At 44.6% G+C, this 17,518-nt stretch overlaps 1 protein-coding gene across 4 annotated transcripts in view; it reads left to right on the forward strand.

Moving 5' to 3' along the window:
• LOC117522288 (guanine nucleotide exchange factor VAV3-like) overlaps window positions 1-17,518 on the forward strand; it is a 178,850-nt gene that overhangs the window by 38,249 nt on the left and 123,083 nt on the right. For 3 of the 4 annotated variants that reach the window (XR_004564191.1, XM_034183680.1, XM_034183681.1), the window contains exons 6-8: window positions 574-666; window positions 14,219-14,287; window positions 14,367-14,470. Coding sequence is in view for 3 of the 4 variants with exons in the window: in XM_034183680.1 (XP_034039571.1) it covers window positions 574-666; window positions 14,219-14,287; window positions 14,367-14,470 (266 nt within the window). In the remaining variant the exon portion in view is untranslated. The remainder of the gene's footprint in view (window positions 1-573; window positions 667-14,218; window positions 14,288-14,366; window positions 14,471-17,518) is intronic. The other variant, XM_034183682.1, reaches the window with a different exon arrangement.

Below are 17,518 nucleotides of genomic sequence, written 5' to 3' on the forward strand. Positions count from 1 at the left end.
TTCTGTTACAGCCTTTTTTGATACATAAAAAAAAAGGTTCAAACTTAAAAGGTTAATTAAAGGTTCAGTAACTGATTTAATGCCACTAGATGTCACACTGGCACCAGCTTCTCAAACCAAAACCACAGTTTCACTTTGACACCCCCCCACCTCCAATCAATTCAGTTCCCCTCCGGTTCTTGCTTGACCACATTTTTTGTCGACCGTTTTGCAGAGTGCATTGTGGGTAATCACTACTACGGTCTTATTATACATGTGTGAAGGGGAAACATTTCACAAGTGTAACCAGCCGTGACACGGTTACATAATACATTTTGACTTTAGCTTTGAACAGCTGTCGACATCTGTGTTTATTTATGTGTTACGGTGTCAGCAACTGTCAAATGTATTCTGATTTTCATTTGTATTTTAGAAAACATAAAGAACCGTTTGTAATGAAGATTATCTGAGCTGTTTTCATGAACAGCTAGCTCAGCTGGTTAGTTGTTGACAAATGCAAAAAAAAAAAAAAAATCCTTTTACTCAATTGGTTTGCGCTCTGTCGATGACGTACTAAGCTGTTTGTCTTTCTAGAAGCAGGCTGAGGTTGATGTTCGGAGTTGCTGCCTTTCAGAGATCAAACAGACGGAGGAAAAGTACACAGATACTTTGGAAACCATCGAGAAGGTACAGAACTTCCCTTCTACCGTGACTAACACAAACACAACATTTATGTTATAGTCATAACCTATTTGAATTTACTAATTTTTTTTTATGTCAAACTCTTAGGCTGGGTTGCACCAACATAGCTTAAATTAAACATAGTTTAGGCCTAAACTGAATTTAGTAAATCCATGTTTAAACTGGGTTTAAATTAATCTGAGATGTGTTGCACGTCTTAAATTTAAACCTGGATTACCTAAACTGGTTTAATCAAGGATTAAAATAAACTTAAATATGTTCATCAGCTGCCATTAATGGGTATGGTCAAATGTACGAGGTCTGTCAATAAAGTAACGGTCCTTTTTATTTTTTTCAAAAACTATATGGATTTCGTTCATATGTTTTTATGTCAGACATGCTTGAACCCTCGTGCGCATGCGTGAGTTTTTCCACGCCTGTCGGTGACGTCATTCACCTGTGAGCACTCCTTGTGGGAGGAGTCGTCCAGCCCCTCGTCGGAATTGCTTTGTCTGAGAAGTTGCTGAGAGACTGGCGCTTTGTTTGATCAAAGTTTTTCTAAACCTGTGAGGCACATCGAAGTGGACACGGTTCGAAAAATTAAGCTGGTTTTCGGTGAAAATTTTAATGGCTCTATTGATCCAGGATGTCGTGAGAGAAGTTTCAGAAGAAGTCGGTTTCAGCATTTTATCCGGATATTCCACTGTTAAAGGAGATTTTTTTTAATGAAAGACGTGCGGCCGGGTCCGCGCGTCGGGACACAGCCGGCGCGGTGCGGCGGCACAGGAAAAACACCTCCGTGTTGATAACCATTTGTAAAATCCAGGCGGCTTTTGGTGGCTTTCAGTGGAGTGAGTATATGAGAAATTGTTTAACAGCTGGGCATGTTCCAACTTGTCCTTAAGGCTTCCAACAGAGGTGTTTTTCCTGTGGCTGAGTGTCGTGGCGGCTGCGAGCCGACGCTGCAATCCGTCCGCACGTCTTTCATTAAGAAAATCTCCTTTAACAGTGGAATATCCAGATAAAATGCTGAAACCGACTTCTTCTGAAACTTCTCTGTTCTCTCACGACATCCTGGATCAATAGAGCCTGAAATGTGGAGGTTTTCAGCTTGAAACAGGCTGACGACGGCACCTGGGAGTGCTGCGCGACGTCCCGCTCCGTGGGAAGTCCTTAAAGCGACAGTATCACCTCAAAATCTCTCATCAGCTGTTAAAATTTTCACCTAAAACCATCTTAATTTTTCGAACCGTGTCCACTTCGATGTGCCTCACAGGTTTAGAAAAAATTTTGATCAAAGCGCCAGTCTCTCAGCAACTTCTCAGACAAAGGAATTCCGACGAGGGGCTGGACGACTCCTCCCACAAGGAGTGCTCACAGGCGAATGACGTCACCGAAAGGCGTGGAAAAACTCATGCATGCGCACGAGGGTTCAAGCATGTCTGACGTAAAAACATATGAATGAAATCCATATAGTTTTTGAAAAAATAAAAAGGACCTTTACTTTATTGACAGACCTCATATGCATAAATAGACAAAACATACAACTAACATTGACTTTAAACAAACAAACGATGACACATTGAATTATATAATAATATAATGGGCCATTGAGTTCAGTGCTCTGGAATGGCCTGTTTGATATATTTGTAAACACTGTCGCGTGCCGGCCGTTACATTGTATCACTCGGGCAGTGAAGATGGCATCAGTGAAGATGGCACCTCATCAAAGGGCATCCAATTTATCTTCTTTTGAGAAAAATTTACTGGCAGGGCTAATGGAGGAATTTGGGAAAATTATAGACAGTGCTTAATTTGTAAAGTGGGAGGTCCCGGAGCCCAGAGGATGCGTGGCTCCGGTGCAGAAAAAAAAGAGGGGGGGAGGGGCTTGCGAACAACGCTGTGCGCCACACTGAAAATAAACTGGGCATGTAATGCCGCGTTCACACCGGGCGTGGCACGACTGCAGTCACAGGTTGCCATGTAATCCCTATGTAATAAGGACGCGTTTTGGCGCCAAACCGCGCAGCACGACGTGAGTGAAGCAATTTTGAGCGTTTTGCGCGTTTGTGGCGCGATATTGCGTCGCGTCACGTTGCGCTGCCCTCCTCCCCAAGTTGAAAAATCTGAACTTTTTCGTCTCGTCGCGCCACGATGACCAATCAGGGACTGAAAATGCAGTGACATGGAGATGTCTGGAGTTTGACTGAACATGTGAACATGTCCTGTCTCTGGTAGCAGCCTGTGAGCAGGACTTATGTCTCTTTTGTCCTTTATTTCACAGTCATGACAGAGTTTTTGGAGCGAGCAGCAGCGGGAGTGGAGTCTTTTTCTTTATTTTTTTTACATGCGCACGCGAGGGAATCATCCATGGAGATTATTTTACTTACGAGGTCTCTTAGATAATAAACCGACCCTTTTATTTTTTTTTTAACTATATGGATTTGAATGACATGCGATTACACCAATCATGCTTGAACCCTCGTGCGCATGCGTGAGTTTTTTCACGCGTGTCGGTGACGTCATTTCCCTGTGGGCAGGCCTTGAGTGAGATGTGGTCCCGCCCTCTCGGCTGAATTCCTTTGTTTCACACGCTGCTCGAGACGGCGCGCGTTGCTTTATCAAAATTTTTTCTGGACCTGTGAGGAATATCCGAGTGGACACTATTCGAGAAATTAAGCTGGTTTTCTGTGAAAAGTTTAACGGCTGATGAGAGATTATGGGGTGTTTCTGTCGGTGTAAGGACTTCCCACGGAGCGGGACGTCCTGCAGCGCTTCCAGGCGATGTCGTCGGCCTGTTTCGAGCTGAAAACATCCTAATTTAAGGCTTAATTCACCCAGGACATCGTGAGAGAACAGAGAAGATTCAGAAGAGGCCGGCATGAGGAATTTATGCGGACATTCCACTGTTTAAGGACATTTTTTTTAATGAAAGACGTACGCGCAAATTTGCCGAGTCGTTTCCGTGAAGACTCGGCAAATCTGTGTGCGCCGCGACAGGAAAAACACCTCCGTGTTGAAAACCATTTGTAGAATTCAGGCGGCTTTTAATGGCTTTCAACAAGTGAGTAACTGAGAAATTGTTTAACAGCTTGGGCATGTTCCAACTTGCCCGTTAAGATTTCCAACGGAGGTGTTTTTCCTGCCGCGACCCCCCGCGGTCGGGTCCAGCCCGACATGCGACTCTGCCCGCACGTTCTTTCATTACAAAATGACCGTTAACAATGGAATGTCCGAATAAACTCCTCATGCCGACTTCTTCTGAAAGTTCTCTGTTCTCTGACGACTTACTGCGTCAACAGAGCCTGAAATGTGGAAGTTTTTAACTTGAAACGGCGAGACGCTGCCGCCTCGAAGCGCAGATCGCCGTCAGGAGCCGTGGACCGTCCTTAAAGCGACACTACCAGACCAAAATCTCTCATCAGCTGTTAAAATTTTTACCGAAAACCAGCTGAATTTATTGAATGGTGTCCACTCAGTTGTGCCTTACAGTTTTGAAAATTTTTTTATCAAACAAAGCAACAGTCTCTGAGCCATTCCTAAACAATGAAAAAAATCGACGAGCGGGTGGGCGACTCCTCACTCAAAGACTGCCCACAGGCAAATGATGTAACCGACAGGCGTGAAAAAACTCTCGCATGCCCACGATGGTTCAAGCATGTCTGATGTAATCACACGTGATTCAAATCCATATGGTTTTTGAAAAAAATAATAAGGTCGGATACTTTTCTAATAGACCTCGTATTAACTATACAGATGTATAATAAAACAAATGGTGACTGGTTTATAAACACAATTATGACAGAGTTTTTTGGGGGAGGAGCGAGCTGCAACAAGCAGCAGTTTTTTTTTTTTTTTTTTATTGTTTACATGTGTGCGCGTGAACGGGACAGTTGGTCCTCAAACTGGGTCCCGCAGAGGCAGAAGGACCGCTGAAAGCGGCCGTCATCCAGACGCAGCTCCTGCAGCAAATGATACTCTCTGTATTGGGAGCTTTTCACAACAACTCGCTCCGTGTGATCAAGGTCCGTCATGATGACTTGACGCCGAGCGGAATGGAAGCTCCTCCTATTTGATGACGCACCGGGGCGAATTTTCGCAGCAAAAGTCCACCCAAGCAGAGCGACACACCGGGCGAAGGAGGTGCGTCCGTCGCCACGCGACCCCCACGAATTTGTAGCGTCTGATCGCGCCCGGTGTGAACGCAGCATAACCTGCGATAAACGAAATCTGCGAAGTAGCGCTATTTTTTACACTTATTAAAGATGTTTTAAGGCTGTAAAACCCCTTACTACACACTTTTCTCAAACAGGCATTAACATTTTCTCACTTTTCTCTCGTGTAAACACTGTTTTTTCTTCTGTGCGAGATTATAAACAGACACACGCAGAACACAATGCGTGGCTGTCCCTTCACTCACTGCATCCGGGGGTACGGATGCGGGACCCGCAAAGAATCCAAGTCCTCTCTTGGTGGCCACGGAGCTCTGCGGCTACGCTCAACATCCGGATCAAAACAGCGAGCGTAGCCTCTGTACCTGTTGCCAGATTTGGCACAATTCCGCACAGCAGACAGGAGGGCGGCGGTGTGATTGGCAGTGAGAGCAATCGCGGTGATTTTTAAAAAATTTTTTGTTAGTCAAGAGAGGTGGCGGATCACGGATCCAGTATAAATAGCTGGTGGAGCCAACGTCAGAGGTTCCAGAGCACGCTCCGGCTTGCTCCCCCTCAAATTAAGCCCTGATTATAGAGGACAAAAAAACTGATAATTTAATGACAGAAAAGAAGGAGCAGGCATGGGCATCATTAACGGAGAGATTCAATGGGGCAACGGGAATAAAGGAGGCCAGGGACAAGGCTCAGCTGAAAGGCTGCTGGAAGAATTTAAAAAGCAAGGCAAAATGTGATGCGGCTTCTGTGCTTGATAGCTGGTCCGACTTTTTCATTGAGGTACAATACAGACTCTTTTGTGAATCTGTACCGCTGGAGAAACTCACTGTTGCTGTAGAATTCAACAGGGTTTAGCCTATCTCGAATATTTCTGCGTGGAACTCTATCTTGTAACTCAAGCAGACGAATAACAGCAGCCATGTTGTCCGAATAACTAATTTAAACCTCCTCCAGGGGTGGTTTATATTAAACAGGCAATCCAGGTTTATCCTTGGGTTAAAATCACTGGTGCAACAGACTCACAATTAATCTAAGTTTAAGTGGGGTATTAAATCTGAGATTAGCCATGGATTAGATTTAACCAGAGATTAGTGGAAACTAAATTTAAACTAAGTTTAAGTTTGGTGCAACACGACTAAAAAGTAAACTGAGATTAAATGTAGATTAAAGTTTAAACTATGTTGGTGCAACCCAGCCTTAGTGTAGTGGATATGTACTCTCTCTTGCGTTGTGTGATGAAATAGGCAAAGATCTTGAGCTTTTGGCACCAACACGCCGTTTATTCACAGAGAAGCCTGATAAGAACAGATGCAGAAAATGTCTTCTCACAGCCACTCTTTCAAAAATAAGCTCCAGCTTTGCACAGAGAAGCCTGGGGTTTTCTGGCAGAAAATGTACAATAATGAATTGAAATGTGTACCACAGAGAAGCCTAGTGTTTTCTGGCAGAAAATGTACAGGTTGCACCGCTCAAGTCTGCACGGGCGCCAGCAGGGGGCGCTCCTAATACACCAAGTCTCCATGGATATTTAAAATTCAACAAAAAGCATTTAAACAATTTACAAAGTAAAATAAAGGGTATTTTTATACCAAAAGGTGGCAAGTGGAATCTTTAACTCCTTTACACTCCCCCCTACTGATCTCCACTTCCCATCTCAACAAACAAACAAACAAACAATTCCCCCTAAAAATTAATAATGCAAGTACTGTGAGAACACCTTGAACCAAAAACATAACAGGTACCAACAAATACTTCATACACACACAACCATTGTAAAAAGAGTGATAGAGGAAAACAAACAAACAAATAATAATAATAATAATAATAAACAATTATGTAGGACTGTATGTGACACTGATACCCAGAAATCCAGTCATTGACTATTCCCAAGGAATTAGAATGAGAAAGGGGAGCTAATCCTTCCAACACCCATAGGAAAACATGCCTTTTTACAAGCAACTAGGTATCAAATATTACACAGCACTAAAAAAAACTCATATCACCTCTCATACTCTACTTGTGCACTCACATAGTCTCCCAAGTAAGAGAGATGGTCTCATTACAAAAATAAACCAAAATAAAATACCATCACTCTCCTCAAAATCCCAGGACATAACACTAGTGTCCAACAAAAACCTTCTGTTGCATTTTCTGAATAAGCTTCACAACAGGTCTAACGACTCTCCCACATCTGGTATGAAAACTTACTGCCCTGTCAGAGCAGGAACCCTTGTGTTGAGACTGCCCTGCCTCAGATAAGACCTCAGTACCCGTATCTAAGGACTGTGACTCAAGTCCATGTTCAGAGGTCACAGGCATAAGGTTAGACTGGTCAGCAGGACAGCCAATGTCAACAGGCACATCAACAGTCACGTCAGGTAAGTCAGCAGTCAAAGGAACATCAAGTAAATCAGGTTAATCATCCCCAGAGGAAGCAGGCAGTTGAGAGATCCATGAAACAGTCCTGTCCATAGGTTCACCGTCAGGCAGTGTAACAGAGCATGGAACATCACAGACCTGTAGTGAGCCATCCGTAGCTCCAGTGGTAAGATCACTCAAACAAGAACCATCATCATCCTCAGACATAATCTGAACTGGCAGAAAATTAACAGGCATTATGAGGTTCCTGTGGACCACTTTCTCCTGATCCGCAGCACTGTTCTTGATCCTGAAGGTGTGAGTGTTGTCATGTATCTTCACAACAGTGTAAATGTGATTCTCCCAACGATCAGCCAGTTTCCCTTTACCCCTTTCACCTTTATTGGCCAACAAAACTCTGTCTCCGACCTCAACCACAGCACCTTTGAACCTCTTGCTGTAATAGTCTGTCTGTTTCTGCTGCTGTTTTGTGGCAGAGGCCTGAGCAACTCTCACAGCCTCTGCTAGGTCATGTCTGAGACTCAGCACATAGTCATTATAGTCCACCACCTGATCATCCATGAGAACAGATCCAAACATTACATCAACCAGCAACTGGAAGTTCTGCCAAACATCAGTTGAAACGGGGCAAAACCAGTGGTCTCATGCACTGTAGCGTTGTAGGAGAAGGTGAGCGATCTCAGCAATCGAGGCCGTCTTTGTTTGGCTTTAAGGGGAAGGGCTCTGATCATATTGCCAAGCGTGCGATTGAATCTCTCTACAGTACCACTGCCCATCGGGTGGTAAGGCGTTGTATGTGACCTTTGAACATCAGCAACTTTGAGCATCTCCGCAATCAGGCTGCTTTCAAAATTAGCACCTTGATCTGAGTGTATTCGCTCTTGAAAGCTGTAAACACAGAAAAGTTGTCCCAGAGCTGTTGGGCAACAACCTTGGCTGACTGGTTCGGACACAGGTAGGCCTGCGCCAGTTTAGTAAAATGCTCAGTAACCACGAGCACATCAAGTGACTTGTTGGAGGAGTCTTCAGCAGACCAAAAGTCTATGCAGACTAGCTCAAGAGGTCTGGATGTGGTCACACTTTCAAGCTGTGCTCTGGCCTCAGGCTCAGGGGACTTGGCACACACACAACGGCAACAGCACTTCACATAGTCCCTCACATGTCAGAAGAATCTTTGTCTTGTCAGATATAGTGTCCGTCTCTGACCCTGATGACCTGCCTCGCCATGAACACCCTTATGGACTTCACCTCTCAGTGCAGGGGGCACAACATAACGGTAGGTCTTTTTCATAGTAACAGGGTCCTTCGCGACATGGCAGAGAACACCTGCCTTGACTGTCAGCTTATCCCAATGTCTGAGAAGTCTGAGAGCTTCAACAGGCTCATGTGAGCGCTCTCGTCTTGATGGGCATCTCTGACGTTCCACAAACAGGAGAACACGACTCAAGCAAGGGTCAGCACGTTGTACATCCATCAGCTTGTTTCTTGGCAGAGGACAGACCTCCGACAGCTCAGGTGGTTGAACAGACTGAACGATTTGAGGCAAGAGGAAGGCCTGAGGGGGCAGCTCGTCTTGGTCCAAAGACTTTTCCAAAACAGCAGAAACAGCTGTTCTACAGGCCACATTCGAGTGATGTTGTGTGCGTAACACATCCGGAGGCTCACAGGACCAGCGGAAAGCATCCTGCACACAGTCAGAGTCTAGAGCATTAGCTCCTTCCAGAAGTGCTCCATAGGGTACTTTGGTGAGGCGACGTAGCATACTCGGCTACCACATTCTCAGGACCGGGAATGTACTTGATTTCAAAGTCATAAGGAGCAAGCTTTGCAACCCATCTCTGTTCACAGGCATCAAGCTTTGGTTTACTGAGAATGTAGGTCAGAGGGTTATCAGTCCATACGGTGAATGGATGACTTCTCAACCAGTGACTGAACTTATCAGAAACAGCCCATTTGAGTGCCAGAAACTCAAGCCTGTGTGCTGGATAACGTGACTGGGCATAGTTCAGAGATTTGCTGGCAAAGGCTATCTGTCGAGCAATATCATCACCATCTGCCAGTTGCGACAAAACAGCACCGAGGCCATTGGACGAAGCATCAACCAACAGCAGAAAAGGCTTACTGAAGTCTGGATGAGCCAGCGTGGCACTCTCCAACAAAGTCTGCTTCAGTAACCCAAAGCTCTGTTGCACTCTGGTGTCCAATCATCAGAAGTCAACTTCCTGTTCTTCACAAGTGACCTCTTTTTACCTTTGGCATGCCGTGGCTTTCTCACGCCTGATGTCAGGGCAAAGAGAGGCTTCCTGATGTTGGAGAAGCCCTCAAGAAACTGTTGGTAGAATCCAACCATTCCAAGAAATGATCGTACTTTGGTGGGAGAGGGGCTGTTGCTACTCTCTTCCATTAAATCCCTCTCAGTCAGATCAGTAGTGGCTTTGACTTTCTCTGGGTCGGTGGACATGCCATCTTTGGTCACAATGTGCCCAAGAAACTTAACAGAAGACCTCATGAAATGGCACTTCTTAGGTGCCAACTTCAAGTTGTGTGCCCGTAACCTCTCAAACACCATCTCAAGTCTTTGCAAGGCAAGCTGTTCATTGGGAGCAAAGACAAGGATGTCATCCAGGTAACACAGGAGGCTTAAGAAGTTTTGGTCACCAAAAATGGACATCATCATCCTCATGAACGTGGCAGGGCTGTTACAGAGTCCCTGTGGAAGCCTGTTGTACTCGTACAACGTAAAGGGAGAGGTGAACGCAGTGAACTTCTTGTCCTCCTCATGGACTTCCACATTGTAGTATCCAGAGGTCAGATCCATAGTCGAGAAGAAAGCATTCCCTCCAAAAGCAGCCAAAGCATCAGCCTGGTGAGGCAGGGGATGAGCATCCTTGATCGTCCTCGCATTGAGCCAACGAAAATCTGTGCAAAGCAGCAAATCGCCATTCTTCTTCCAGACCAAAACAAGGGGCGAAGCGTACTTACTCATTGATTTACGCATGATGTCCCATTCCTCCATTTCATTCACAGCCATCCTTAGCTTCTCATAATGGGAAGGAGACAGATGACGATATGGCAGTCTGAACGGTCTGCTGTCACTGAGCCTGATTCTGTGAACAAAGTCCTTAGCTAAACTGTTACGAGAAAAGATCGACTCATACTTGGCCACGAGTTCAATCAGCCTCGACTTCCAGAAGGGGAACAAGTCACTTGAGTCAATGTCCTGTAGTCCAAGGTCACATAGCACTGAATCATTACGCTTAGGCAGAGTAGAGTCAGTGTCAACAGTCAAGCTCTTTTCACTACCAGTGTCCATCTTGGTAACAGTCCTGGTCACATTGCAGTTCACATCGTCTGTTTTGTCATTAGCATACAGGTAGTCAATGTCAAAGTCCTCAAGTGTTGTGCAGGGAGACACGTCAGCTAGCTTGCAGTTGCGTCTGAGAGTCACTGGCTTACTGGAAGGATTAATGACTCTAACCGGAACCCATCCATCACCCCATAATGGAGTCACTATCCGTCCCACCATAACTGTCCTGGGCACTGTACGGGACTCACTTGGCTCCACAATAACTGTGCCGCCAGCTGACAGGCATTTATGACTCAGCAGGCGACCCCAAACCAGATGTTCTTTCATGGGCTCTAAAGTCACAGCATGTTTCAGTTTCACTGTGCCCACCTTGTCCGGTATGTCACTGCCTCTCCATTTCTCCACAGAAGCCAACAGCTGCAGCAGACCCCCATCATCAAAAGCTGACTTATCCGAAAGGGATACTTTATCCCAGAAATCACCAGAATCCTTCAGAACATGAATGAGGTGCTTTATAACATTGCTTCCAAGAATCAAGTCATCACTTTGACCATCCACAATCAGCGTAGGCACTGAAATATTACAATCTAGCACTTTCATCTGAAGTTCACAGACGCCGATGGGGCTGGTCCTCAAACCACCACATCCAATCAGAACAACCGATGTGGGCGAGATAGAGTCAGAAAAACACCATTAGACTTCTCAAGTAGAGGAAGCACACATGAACTCAGAGAGCAAGCCATTGAGCCACTATCCAACATGGCCCACAGATCAACAGCACCCTGAATGGACACATTAGTGTAGAAAAGATCATATTTCGCTGGCAGTCTCTGTGTGTTCTGAAAAATCACTGTAGCATCACTTGCAACTGAAGCACAGAACTGAGTGTAGACTGACTCAATGTCAACAAAATCATGTGGGGACATGTCAACCGGCCCTTCACTAGTCCCCCCCTCGTGTGGGCCGTCTAGTTTCCCTCCTGAGTGGGTGGATCAGCTCGAGCAGCAGGGGCATCAGAAACTGGCGTGACAGTACAGTTTATCGCCTGATGCCCAGCAGCATGACAACGGAAGCAAAGGTGCTCCTTTCGACAATGGGACACAGTGTCATGATTGCCCTCTCCACAGATGACACATGGCCCTCAAACTCTGGCATGACTGTAACTTCTGGGTCTAGAAGGTCTGAAGTGTTGAACTGAATCCTTCTGCAGCAAGCGCTCAAGAAGGGCGATAACATGTTCAAAGGACTGTTCCTCACCCGACAAGGTTCTACAGGCTGCAGCTGGTTGAGGAGCCAGACCAGGAGCTGGAGGGCTCACTACAGTCTGAGCATGGCTGTGCAGCTTCCCCACAGCCTGGGTTGGATGCAGGTGAGTCACTGAATCTGCAGATTGAGGTTGCTGCAGACGCTTTTTACGGTGGTGTTCATCCAGCCGTACTTGAACATCACTGGCTGTCCACTCCTCAATAGGTCTGCAGCTGAAGACCACGGACAGTTCAGGGTCTCTTTAGAAGGGTTATCAAGGGTTTTGCCCTGCCTTCTAAGTCCTTCTACAGCAGTATCAACTCCTTTGTTGAGCCGAATCCAGTAGCCAACAGCAGTCTCTGTGGAGGAAGGTTTAGTGTCATAAAAGTCAGCCAAAGGCATAAAAGAGGACACAGAGTCACTAAAATGCTGTTTCAAAATGTCAAAAATGGGCTGAGAACCGAACTGTAAGTCCACAGTGGGTGTAAGTCCACAGTCGCATGGATAAAAACACACTTTCACAAAAGAAAACAAACAACGCGATTGATTCCCCTTCTTCTTTTTTTTGTCTTATCTCAGATCCGAAATAAAGTTCATCATATGACTTAGTCCATAAACAACTCACTGTGCCACGGCTAAGTTGATCTTGAAACACTCAGAAAAGCGGCAAACCAAAGTTGCATCCCTGCGATGTCACAGCAGAATCCCGCCCTGAAGAATGGGTCACGGCACCATTGTAGTGGATACTCTCTCTTGCGTTGTGTGATGAAATAGGCAAAGATCTTGAGCTTTTGGCACCAACATGCCCTTTATTCACAGAGAAGCCTGATAAGAACAGAAGCAGAAAATGTCTTCTCACAGCCACTCTTTCAAAATAAGCTCCAGCTTTGCACAGAGAAGCCTGTTTTCTGGCAGAAAATGTACAGGTTGCACCGCTCAAGTCTGCACGGGCGCCAGCAGGGGGGCGCTCCTAATACACCAAGTCTCCATGGATATTTAAAATTCAACAGAAAGCATTTAAACAATTTACAAAGTAAAATAAAGGGTATTTTTATACCAAAAGGTGGCAAGTGGAATCTTTAACTCCTTTACACTAGCATATTTAGCTCAAAGTCACCAGTGTACAGCAATGAAGGGCCTAGATAGTTCAGGTTCTGGCTACGGATCACCTCAGTAGGTGATTTCAGAGATGATCAAGACTATAAACTTGAGGAGAGGAAGTCATGAGTAAAACCACCCGTTGAGATGATCGACTACAGGGAAAACCTATGCTGTCTTGGTCATTATTGCCCAACCCTGGTTGAGACCTTACTTGTGTATAGTGCAGTATAAATTGTGATATACAAATTAAATGATGTTCATTGAAAGTTGCACTGAAGAAATATTACTGAAAAGCACTGATTTGGGAAATTTGTGAAAAATTTGAGATATTACTTTTTTTTTAGTTAAGGAATTTTTAATTTTTTTTTTTGCCCAGGTGAGGGTGTTAATCTCAGATGGGAAGCTTATAAAAAAGTGAGATTTCAAGCCTGGGATCTGCTTGCAATGGATTCAGACGCCACTGTGGTTCTGGTGTTGTTAGATCTTAGTGCTGCGTTTGATACCGTGGATCATCATATTCTACTCGATAGGCTGGAGAATCATTTTAGGATTACTGGGAGTGCCCTTGCATGGTTGACATCATACCTGACCAGTCATTCTCACTGTGTTTTGTACAATAACACTACCCCTAACCTTAGTGACATGAAATCTGGTGTACCATAAGAGTCCGTCTTAGGCCCCCTGCTTTTCTCCCTTTATATAGCACCCCCTGGGCACATATTGCGGCATTTTGGGATTACCTTTCATTGCTATGCTGATGATTGTTAATTTTCTTATTTTTAATTTATTTCTTGATTCTTGGGGTTTTATCTATCGTGATTCTGTTGTATGTGCAGCACTTTGGAACATTTTTGTTGTTAAATGTGCTATATAAAGTAGCACGGCGCTGTGTGTACTCGCATGAACGCTCCATGTTGTGCTGTACGCTGAAGAAAATTAAACATGTTTAATTTCTTCCGTCCTATGCGCGTAGCCCTCAACATACTGCTGCGTATTGAGAAAAAACTCCATGTAAAGTGGGCGTAGAGCTGCTCATTACAGCGTAGACGATACGCTGTAATGAGCAGCTCTACCAATACACCACTGTGACAGGGGCTTTAGACCTTACTTGTGTGAAGTGCGTTGAGGCAACTTTGTTGTTATTTGTCGCTATATAAATGAAATGAAAATTTTAGGGAAATTCTCAGATAGCCTAGTTTCAATATAAGTGTGCAGCAGCAGCGCTGCAGTCATGAATTATTATGAATAACTATAAATAACTATATTTTTTATGTTTCTGGATGTATCAGCTACTCAAACAATCTGTTGAGCAGAGATGGAATGTTTGACACAGCGCATTGACTATGACTTTCCTCAGTATTTCCTGAATCCTTTGAAGAAATTCTTCTCTCCTGCCGAGATTGAAAAAGTTTTTGTCAACATTCCAGTAAGTCTTGCCAAGTCCTTTTGTTGTCTGAATGAAAAAAAAAAAGTCCAGTTGCTTATAGTTTCCTTATGTTGTGCAGGACTTGGTTAAAGTTCACAAGAACCTGATGGTCGAAGTGCAGGATTCCATCATAAACAAAAATGCCCTAAATCTCTACCAGATCTTCATCAACTACAAAGACAGGTACATGTTAGATTATGAATACCCCCCCCCCCCCCAGCACACACACACACACACACACACACACACACACACACACACACACACACACACACACACACACACACACACACACACACACACACACACACACACACACACACACACACACACACACACACACACACAAAAAGACACTGATCAGCCATAACACTGTGCCCACTGACAGGTGAATAACATTGATTATACCATGGCCAGTGAGTGGCCCGCTGCGGCGCGAGAGCCCGCAGACTCGGTAAGTGCATCAGAGACAAAACATAAAATAGTCCCAAACACTCACACATTTTTATCAAGTTCTGTTAACTTAAATAAATATTTGTGTGTTAGCTCACTGTGTGGGACCATGGTATAAGCGGATTAAACAACGAGAAGCCGTGCATTATACGGTTTGAACGTAGTTTGAAATGCATTCAAACCATATAATGCACGGCTTCTCGTTGTTTAATCCTTACTTATCTCATTACAATAGCACCTGCTGTTCAATGTGTTGTATGTATATACGGCGCAAAAGTATTCACAGCGCTTTACTTTTTCCACATTTTGTGTTATGGCCTTATTCCAAAATGGATGAAATTATTTTTTTTTTCCCTCAGAATTCTACACACAATACCCCATAACGACAAAGGTTTTTTTTTTTTTTTAGATTTTTGCAAATTACTAAGAAATCACATGTACATAAGTATTCACAGCCATGAAGGTCAAAATTGAGCTCAGGTGCCTCCTGTTTCCACTGGTCATCCTTAAGATGTTTCTACAGCTTAACTGGAGTCCACCTGGGGTAAATTCAGTTGATTGGACATGATTTGGAAAGGCACACACCTGTCTACATATAAGGTCCCACAGTTGACAATGCAAGTCAGAGCACAAACCAAGCATGAAGTCAAAGGAATTGTCTGTAAACATCAGACAGGACTGTCTCAAGGCACAAATCTGGGGAAGGGAACAGAAACATTTCTGCTGCTTTGAAGGTCCCAATGACCACAGTGGCCTCCATCATCCATAAATGTAAGAAGTTCGGATCCACCAGGACTCTTCCTAGAGCTGGCTGCACGTCTAAACTGAGCGATCGGGGGAGAAGGGCCTTAGTCAGGGAGGTGACCAAGAACTTGATAGTCACTGTGTTAGAGCTCCAGCTTTCCTTTGTGGAGGAAGGAGAACCTTCCAGAAGGACAACCATTTCTGCAGCAATCCAGCAATCAGGCCAGACGGAAGCCACTCTTTAGTAAAAGCCACGTGGCAGTCTGCCTGGAGTTTGCCAAAAGGCACCTGAAGGACTCTCAGACCATCAGAAAAAAAAAATTCTCTGGTCTGATGAAACAAAGATTGAACTCTTGGGTGTGAATGCCAGAGGTCATGAAACCAGGCACCAACCCAACAGTGAAGCATGGTGGTGGCAGCATCATGCTGTGGGGATGTTTTTCAGTGGCAGGAACTGGGAGACTAGTCAGGATTGAGGGAAAGATGAATGCAGCAATGTACAGGGACATCCTGGATGAAAACCTGCTCCAGAGCGCTCTTGACCTCAGACTGGGGTGACAGTTCATCTTTCAGCATGAGAGTGACCCTGAACACACAGCCAAGATATCAAAGGAGTGGCTTCAGGACAACTCTGTGAATGTCCTTGAGTGGCCCAGCCAGAGCCCAAACCTGAATTCAATTGAACATCTCTGGAGAGATCTGAAAATGGCTGTGCATTGACACTCCCCATCCATCCTGATGGCGATTGAGAGGTGTTGCAAAGAGGAATGGGCCAAACTACTCAAAGATAGGTGCACCAAGCTTGTGGCATCATATTCAAGGAGACTTGAGGCTGTAATTGCTGCCAAAGGTACATCAGCAAAGGACTGAGAACAGGGTGTGAATACTCATATACGTGTGATTTCTTTTTTAATATATTAGCAAAAAAAAAAAAATATCATGTTGTCATTATGGGGTGTTGCGAGTAGAATTTTGAAGGAAAAAATTAATTTACTCCATTTTGGAATAAGGCTGGACTCTGCCGAGATAACATTTGGTCCCAGTCCATATAGTTAAATATACTCTATCACAATACTAAATCAGCTCTATCACAGTGTAAAATCAACTCCAGCATGCTGTGAATGACTCTTACTGGAGTAGAAAAACTTGATTTGACAAGACGGTAGAGCTGATTTCACTGTATAAAAGAGTGTATTTTATTTAGCCTGGGACCAAATGTTATCCCGGCAGAATATATTTTACTCAGCAAAATTTACTGTATATATATATATATATATATATATATATACACACACACACACACACACACACACACACACACACACACACACACACACACACACACACACACACACACACACCATGGTCAGTGAGAATTCCATGTCTTACTGGCGTGCATTATTTTCGTGTATACGCACACGTAGTTTCGGCGAGTAAAGTCACTGTTAAAATCACTGCGCTCTGGTCGTCACCATAGCAATGCGCAAATCAGTTGGCGCAGATCAGCTGTGTTTTGACAGGTGAATGACAGAAACGCGATAAAACATGGATTTCCAAGTGAATTTTTATATTTTTGGCCAAAAATAAAACATTTGAGGAATGGAAAGAGGAGGAGAGCAAATGAGAAGAACAGCAAAAGCAACGGCATAAAGATTTAACATCGGACGAACTGGAGAAGACTGAAGACGGGAAAGAAGAAGAGAACGGTTCTATCCTTGCGGGCTGCCGAGCGCTCCGCATCAAAACAGCGAGCGTAGTTTCTGGACCTGTTGCCAGTTTGCCACAGCTCCACACAGCAGAGAGGGGGGGCGGTGTGAGTGGCCCGCTGCGGCGTGAGCCCACAGACTCGGTAAGCGCATCGGAGACAAAACATACGAGGTCTGTTAGAAAAGTATCAGACCTTATTATTTTTTTTCAAAAACCATATGGATTTGAATCACGTGTGATTGCGTTAGCCAAGCTTGAACCCTCGTGCGCATGCGTGAGTTTTTTCATGCCTGTCGGTTGCTTCATTCGCCTGTGAGCAGGCTTGGA

This window comes from Thalassophryne amazonica, chromosome 12 (genome assembly GCF_902500255.1).
Source record: "Thalassophryne amazonica chromosome 12, fThaAma1.1, whole genome shotgun sequence".
Classification (NCBI taxonomy): Eukaryota; Metazoa; Chordata; class Actinopteri; order Batrachoidiformes; family Batrachoididae; genus Thalassophryne; species Thalassophryne amazonica.